Source organism: Mastomys coucha, unplaced genomic scaffold, assembly GCF_008632895.1.
Source record: "Mastomys coucha isolate ucsf_1 unplaced genomic scaffold, UCSF_Mcou_1 pScaffold18, whole genome shotgun sequence".
In the NCBI taxonomy this organism is placed as follows: Eukaryota; Metazoa; Chordata; class Mammalia; order Rodentia; family Muridae; genus Mastomys; species Mastomys coucha.
In genome coordinates, this window is record NW_022196900.1 from 106,907,152 (window position 1) to 106,915,340 (window position 8,189).

General features: G+C 49.6%; 1 protein-coding gene across 2 annotated transcripts; it reads right to left on the reverse strand.

Annotated features, from left to right (window-relative positions):
- Window positions 1–216: 216 nt before the first annotated feature.
- Window positions 217–7,173, reverse strand: Miip (migration and invasion inhibitory protein). Of its 2 annotated transcripts, XM_031379415.1 has the most exons (6): window positions 6,873–7,067; window positions 4,347–4,546; window positions 3,734–4,087; window positions 3,273–3,357; window positions 824–932; window positions 217–337 (listed from the first exon to the last, which is right to left on the reverse strand). In XM_031379415.1, exons 2-6 carry the CDS (start codon window positions 4,467–4,469, stop codon window positions 247–249), a joined length of 762 nt encoding a protein of 253 aa, XP_031235275.1. In that variant the 5' UTR covers window positions 4,470–4,546; window positions 6,873–7,067; the 3' UTR covers window positions 217–246. The 2 variants fall into 2 exon arrangements, with proteins under 2 accessions (XP_031235275.1, XP_031235276.1); XM_031379416.1 differs by lacking the exons at window positions 217–337; window positions 3,273–3,357 and adding an exon at window positions 469–541 and having other exon boundaries at window positions 814–932; window positions 6,873–7,173.
- Window positions 7,174–8,189: the final 1,016 nt, after the last annotated feature.

The following is an 8,189-nucleotide window of genomic DNA, read 5'->3' on the forward strand; positions in this document are numbered from 1 at the left end:
GGGGATTTGTTTCCAGAGCCGAGGGCTGTCCCTAGTACACAAGCCACGCCATCCATTGAGGAGCCCCTTTGTTCCCAGCATCTTCCCTCCCAAAGTCTTGGTTCCACATGTAAGTTCAGGGAGAAATGTCCTCTCAGGGGCAGCTTCTGGAAGGAGATGGTTATAAAGAGCAGAACCAAAGCCAGTCAAAGCCCTAAGCCAGGGTGGATCCCGCAATGCTTAGACACCAGGCTGCCATCCCTGAGTCTACAGCTCAGAGTGAACTGGTGGAAGTGTCCACTCACACTCGTGGTCCTCTTCCACACCACTGCTCTCTTGCAGGCCTGGGAATACAGCTCTGAGGTTGGAGAGAAAAGACCAGGACAAGTGATGGATTCTCCCAACCTGTGGCCTGGCCCCGTGCACCCCTGCTTACTCAGGGGGGTTGTGGATGAGTGATGGAGTCTCCCAACCCCTGGCCAGGCCCCGTGCACCCCTGCTTACTCAGGGGAGTTGCGGACAAGTGATGGATTCCCCCAACCCCTGGACAGGCCCTGTGCACCCCTGCTTACTCAGGGGAGTTGTGGATGAGTGATGGAGTCTCCCAACCCCTGGCCAGGCCCCGTGCACCCCTGCTTACTCAGGGGGGTTGTGGATGAGTGATGGAGTCTCCCAACCCCTGGCCAGGCCCCCTGCACCCCTGCTTACTCAGGGGAGTTGTGGATGGGTGATGGAGTCCCCCAACCCCTGGCCTGGCCCCCTGCACCCCTGCTTACTCAGGGGAGTTGCGGACAAGTGATGGATTCCCCCAACCCCTGGACAGGCCCTGTGCACCCCTGCTTACTCAGGGGAGTTGCAAACACAATCCTCTTCGTTGTTCTCTCGAAACCTCTGCAGCATGGAGAAGAAGGCCTCAGGTTCACTAGTGACTGGAGGGCTACTGTCCAGGGACCCTGGGGTGGGCAAAGCAGCAGTGGATGAGCTGAATCACCTTGCCCCTCAGACTCTACATCCTGTTAGTGCCTGCTCTGTCTGTACACCATCCTCCCTTGCTGTAGTCAGCAGTCCACAGACAGCGTCTCCACAGAGCCCTTAACAGGGACCATACACTTGTTATATTTATTTTAGAGACAGTAACTACGTAACTGAACCGGGCCTGTCTCCTTTCTTACTTCTGTTTTGGAGACAAGGTCCCATGAAGCCCTGGCTGGCCTCCAACTCAACACTTTTTTTGTTTGTTTGTTTTTGTTTTGTTTTTTGGGGGTTTTTTGTTGTTGTTGTTTGTTTTTTTGAGACATGGTTTCTCTGTGTAGCCCTGGCTGTCCTGGAACTTACTCTGTAGACCAGACTGGCCTTGAACTCAGAAATCCGCCTGCCTCTGCCTCCCATTAAAGGTGTGCACCACCACTGCCCGGCCCAACTCAACACTTTTGTCCCCACTTCCCAGTGCAGAGATAACATGCAGGAGCCTGGCTGACTTATTAGCTGGGGAAAGACAGGGAGGCTTCCCTCTCTGAGGAAGCCACATGGTACAGAGGTGAAAGAGGAGTTAGTCACCAAGGAACTCTGTGATACAACACTGAATAGGGACAGTTGCTGGGAAGCTGGAGGCCAGAGCCAAGTGGCTGCATGCCACAGGTGGACATTCCGAGGGAGGTCTGAGAAGGTGACCAGAGATGAGATCTAGGAAGCCACAGGGACAAATCGAAAGGATACCTCAGTAGGTGAAGGTGTGAAAGCCCTGAACAGTCAGGAGCTTGGTATGTGAGGAACAGTCAGGATGAGACCATGGCCAGGGCACAGTGAAGGGTGAGAGTGGAGGGATGGAGCCCAGAGTCTGAGAGGATTCAGGGACAAGGTCAGACGAGTTTTTACAGGATTCCTCCTTGAGGCTGAAGAGGTGAGGGAAAGCAGGGACAAAGAGAAGTTGTAAATTCTAGAAAGGCACTAAGCAAATTCTAGAGAATATACTAGCCACAGTGCATGGAATATGTAAAAGGGAGGCAAAGTCAAGGCCGAGCCCAAGGCATAGCTGACTTATGAGGGTCACAAGGCTGAGATAGGAATTGGGGCTACACAGAGGAGGGGGTAGAAACCAGGGCCTTGGTTATGGATGTGAGACAAGGACACTCTTCAAAATTTCCATTTTATTTTATATGTTTGGTGAGCAAATTTTTTCTTTTTTTCTTTTTCTTTTTCTTTTTTTTTTTTCTTTTTTTTTTTTTTTTTTTCTTTTTTTTTTTGGTTTTTCGAGACAGGGTTGCTGGCTGTCCTGGAACTCACTCTGTAGACCAGGCTGGCCTCGAACTCAGAAATCCGCCTGCCTCTGCCTCCTTTAATTCTGCTGGAATTAAAGGCATGTGCCACCACCGCCGGTGGTGAGGAAATTTTTTTACGTGGGGTGAAACACTTATAATCTTAGCAGTTAGGAGGCAGAGTCTTGGGGAATCTCTGTGTTTTCAAGGAAGGCTATTCTACATAGGGAGTTTCAGGATACTCAACAAGAAGAGACTAAGTTAGGGATGAAGTGGTGGCACACACCTTTGTTCCCAGCTCTTGGGAGGCAGGGGCAGGACGTGGATCTCTGAGTTCTAGGGCAGCCTGGTGTATGCATGAGATCCATGAGGACAGCCAGGAATTACAGAGAGACCCAGTGGATCCAAACAAATGAAAAGAGAACACTGGGTGATTTGCAGGGATTCAGCTACCAGCACCCACCCTGTGGCTCACAACCCCCGCCCCCGTAATTCCAATTCCACCCTCTCCCACTCCCTTGTGGCCTCCACAGCCACCAGGTGTGTGCGTGATGGACAGACATATATACAGGCAAACTCATAAATGAATGGTTAAAATTAAAAGCCAGAAGCTAAAATGGCATAATTTCTGCTGCATGCATTTTAACACTCAGTTTTCAGAAACAAAGCAGAAGCCAGGCAGTGGTGCCGCACGCCTTTAATCCCAGCACTTGGGAGGCAGAGGCAGGCAGATTTCTGAGTTCGAGGCCAGCCTGGTCTACAGAGTGAGTTCCAGGACAGCCAAGGCTACACAGAGAAACCCTGTCTTGAAAAACTGGAAAAAAAAAAAAAAAGAAAAAGAAACGAAGCAGAGGAGGAGCCAGGAGGAGCAGGAGAGTTGAGATGCTTCCATTAGTGTGGATCGGGGACCTCACTTCCATAAACGCTCAAATATAGGCCTGCAGTCATGATTCACTAGCTCATTCATTCACCTTCATTTGTGTCCAGCTAAGATTAGTACAACCCTGCCCTCCCTCACCCAAAACCCCCACCCCTCACCTGCAATCTGATCACAGCCTAGGTATGGCCTAGAGTGCCAGCTGCTCTCAGGCATTTCAGACTCCTGGGAGAAGGTCACTTTGGGCTGAGGAAGTAGACAAATGCTAGATGAGCAAGTTTGGCCCAGAGGTCCCATGACAGGGGGACACCACGCCTTCTCATGACTTAGACTCCAGCTTGGTGCCAGCCTCAGCTGGGGAACTCAGAAATGGGAAGGTCAGTTTGGACTCATTTCAGGTGTGGCTTTGAAGAGTCCTGGGCCCCAGTCCTGTCTCTCTACCTGTACAATAAGGCTTGCCTCCATCTTTACAAAATGCTGGCTAAGAACTGATAGCAATGAGAACATCACACTGGTCCTTCTAGAAGCCTCACCCCACACAAGAGACACTTTTCCAGGGACAATCTGTCAGACAGGGAAACTGAGGCCCCCCCCCCATGACTTCCAGGAACTACTTAGTTACCTTAGATGGCTTGCTTAGTCGTGACAGGATGGACCTCGGGACTTGTGTCTTGTCAGGCCCCAGTCCTTTTAGTCCTCCCAAAGACACTGGGCCCTTCAGACCTTGAGTGGCTAGCAAGGGTACTGAGGTGGGCTGTAGTCCTTCCTGGGGCTCCTGGTGTTGGCATTTGGTAGGTGGGAAAGAGGCCACCCTGGAGCTGACCTTGTCATACCAGGCCACATCAAACGTGTCACCTCGATGACTGTCCAGTGGATCCCACATATGTCTTTTGTCCTGTGAGCTGTGGGCCACTGAGGAAGCAGAAGAAGTTTCTTGGGACAGTGGCAAGTTGTTGCTGCTACAATCCAGGTTTGGCTGTAAGAAACAGGTCAGGTTACCCAGGAAGCAGCCTGCCCAGTGCCCAGGCACTCTGACTGGCTGTGAGCCCGTAGGTGTGAACTCTGCTTTGGCTTCGGTGTATCCCAGCCCAGTCCCTTCCTCCCAAGGCCCCAGTTTTGCACCATCAATGAAATGGGTGTATCAGAAAAGGCTGACCCCTGGACGCTTGCACATAAGTCACTGGGGATAAATTATCTTTCCTGGACACCTGGGCATTACCAAGGTGGCCACGTACCTTTGATGCTGCTCTGGCCACTGAGCGACACATGGCCTCGTGCCCAGCCCAAAGCTGCTTCAGGAGCTCCAGGCTGAGCAGTCGAAGCTGAACGGGATCTTTAGTCTCTGCCATATTGGGCATGCGGGCTTTCACAGCAATGTCACTCACTGTCTCTGGGCTGCAGTATACCCACAGGAAGTGCTGAGTCCAGCTTCCACCTGAAGTCAAAACAGAAATGACAAGAAATGAGGGAGGAGGGACTGGCGAGACTGCTCTTCAAGAGGTCCTGAGTTCAAATCCCAGCAAGCACATAGTGGCCCACAACTACCCGTAATGAGATCTGATGCCCTCTTCTGGTGTGTCTGAAGACAGCTTCAGTGTACTTATGTATAATAGTAAATAAATCTTTGGGCCAGAGCGAGCATGGACTGGGCGAGCAGAGTTGACCGGAGCAAGCAGAAGTCCTAAAAGTCAATTACCGCTGAAGAGATGGCTCAGCGTTAAGAGCACTGACTGCTCTTCCGAAGGACCTGAGTTCAAATCCCAGCAACCACATGGTGGCCTCTCCTGGAGTGTTTTAAGATAGCTATGGTGTACTTACATATAATAAATAAATAAATCTTAAAAAAAAAAAAGGATAGAAAAAAAAAGTCAATTACCAACAACCACATGAAGGCTCACAACCATCTGTACAGCTACAGTGTGTACTCATATACGTAAAATAAATAAATAAATAAAATTTTAAAAAGGAAGAAATGAGAGAGGAGCCCTGTCACATAGGCCTAGATTCGAAACATCACTGGATGTGCCCTCACTCTGCAGCCTCACCCCGTTTACTTATTGTCTCAGTGACGCAGCTGCCTTTGGGTCATGCAAGTTCCCGCAGTGACCCCAGTACACACTCATCGGTTCACCAAGCCACGCCTGGGTGGAATCATTTCTCTGCTCTATTGGCTGTGCTCTGGGACAAATGAACCTTTTTCTCCTGTCCTTACATGAGAAGTAGGGTAGCTCAGTGTTTACCCCACCATACTGTCACTGGGGCAACACAGTTTAACACCGTTAAACCCACAGTACGGCACTTGATTAATGTCTATTACTACTAACCCAGCCACGGTGTGCTTCCTTGCCTGCCAAGAGACTATAACCCCACTGGGCCTCCTGTGTAATCTGATTCCTGGGACCTGTGAGATGTCTCAGTTGATAAAGGTGCTTGCTGCCAATCTTGACAATCCGAGTTCATTTTCCTAGGGCCTACAGAGTAGAGAGAACTGACTCCCATGAAATGTCTTCTTACCTCCCTCCATACATGGGTCATGGCATATGTTTGCCTATACCCACACACATATAAAAACTTGTTTTTAATACTAATCTGATCCCTTTATCATATTGAGAAGAGTAGTACAGCAAACTAATTCAAAGCTTAATGACTTATGCTATCTGAAACTGGCATTGAAACACATCAGAAGCATTAAGCTTTTTATCTGCCACAAATCTCCTAGCCAATTCATTTTTCTTTCTTTTCTTTTTTTTTCTTTTCTCTTCTTTTCTTTTCTTTTCTTCCTTCCTTCCTTCCTTCCTTTTTCTTTTATTTGCATGTGTATCCCCAGGTCACACAGCTAACTAAATGTCAGAAGCAGGGTTTGAACCAAAATGTAGGTTCCTGCTTATTGTGCAGTGGCTACTTCCCCTGACATTCAAACTTCTCCCTCATGGTGGGGAGAGAGAGTCTCCTCAGAATGTTGCAGATTCCTAAGGCTCCCTCCATAAGGTTGATTTAAACAATGTCCAGGGAGAGGATTCTCCGACGAAGCTGCCTGAAAGCTGTGCAGGGGTGGATCAGAACCCATGCTAGATAGGGCGGTCAGTGAGGCAGCTGCCTTTGGGTCACGCAAGTTCCTGCAGTGACCCCAAATACACACTCACTGGTTCACCAAGCCACACTTGGGTGGAATCATTTCTCTGCTCTATTGGCTGTGCTCTGGGGTAAATTAAACCTTTGTTGACATATGACTCCCAGTGAAGGGTCTGCACTTAGGAAAGCATGACCCTCACAGGGTTGCTAGGATACTGGGACACCCCCCACCCCTTCTCCAGACAGCTTTGATCCCTCATACATTAAGCTCAGGGACACTTTCTTCCTTCCTTCCTTTCTCTCTCTCTTTTTTCTTTCTTTCTTTTTTTTTTTAAATAGATTTATTTACTTGTTTGGGCACACCAGAAGAGGACGTAGGATTCCAGTAGGTTGCTGGGATCTGAACTCAGGACCTCTGGAAGAGCAGCCAGTGCTCTTAACCGCTGAGGCATCTCTCCAGCCCCAGAGACACTTTCTTTTGCTTCTGGAAGAGATGTCTGCAGTATAAAGAAGCACTTCCCACTTCTCTTACAACCCCAGGCCAGACTCCTCCAGCAAAATCAGACCCCCTGTCCTGTCCCAACCCTGCCACCCCACACGCCCCATGGGAACTCGGATTTCGGTGCAGGTTGCAGGGGCGAGCAGAGGCGAGCAGAGGCGAGCAGAGGCGACCCCAGCATCTCACTCACGCGCACTCAGGCAGGATGCACACCGGGCCTAGGCGTTTGCCCCTTCTCTACTGGTCTAGCGGGATGTGGGCACATCTCTCTGCTCTCAAGATCAGTGGCTGCCTTGGATGAATAGACGCCAACGCTCTCCAACCGGAAGCCCAGATTCCCAGCAGCCCCGGGATCCGCCACCAGCAGGGGCGGAGCCTCCGGTGGTTGTCCTAATTGGCTAATGCTGGGGCGGGGCCTCCGTCTGTCCTGCTCGGCCAATTGACAGGACCAGGACGCCTTAACTTGTTTCTTCGCGTTCGGAAGAGACAGTTTCAACACGGGAGGGGGAGGGGCTAATGGACCTCATTGCTGATTGGTTAACTAATAATGCTAATTCTACCAGTTCAAATTGTACTTAATGGCACCATAAGAGAAGGACTTGTTCTGGTTGGTCCGTGTGGCTCGGTTACGCAATTTCCGGATGTGAAGCCGCTAAGGGCGGTGGATAGTTGGAGCTAGAGACTTAAAAAAAAGGCGTGCGGATCTACGTGCGGCATTAGCCCAGCTTTCTATAACATTTCAAGTGCCTATTTTGTGCCAGAGACACTGGGAGGCAAAGGTTTAAAAGGGTGGGAACAGAGAAAGAGAACTCAGTGAGAAAATTATAATATAGATACCAAAAATCTGCTCCTGTAAGATATAAACCAAAACTTAACGTAGTCCAGGCTAGCCTTTAACTCGCTATGTCATGAGGATCATCTTGAACTCCTTTCTAACCCTGCAGCCTCTACCTCCCCTAGTGCTGGAATTACAGGTGTGTTCCAGAACACCCAGTTTGTATGGTGCTGGGAATTGAGCCCAGAGCTCTAGGCTTAGAAGTGTTTTACCTTAGCTGTTCTCAAGGGCACCTTGTTTTTAATACCCATTGCTGTTAGTGGAGTTTACTGATACGTTTTTGATTGCAAGTACCTATTCTATGCCAGGTTGGGGGTGGGGGAGGATAGCTCCAGCGGCAGGAATAAAGTGCCCTGGCGCTGACTGAGCTTTTACAACAATACAGTTCGATGGGTGTGGTTGTGCACACTTGTAATCCTTGCACTCTGTAGGCAAGGGTCAGGCATCTTCTGTGAACTCAAATCTAGTCTATAGTGAGCTCCAGGAAAGCCAGGGCTACACAGTGAGATGCTGTCTCAAAACGCAAACTTTGTTGTATAAACTTACTCCCCAATTTAAAACTATTGGTTAGGGGCTGAAGAGATGGCTTAGTGGTTAAGAGCACTGACTGCTCTTCTGAAGGTCCCTGAGTTTAAATCCCAGCAACGACATGGTGGCACACAACTATCTGTA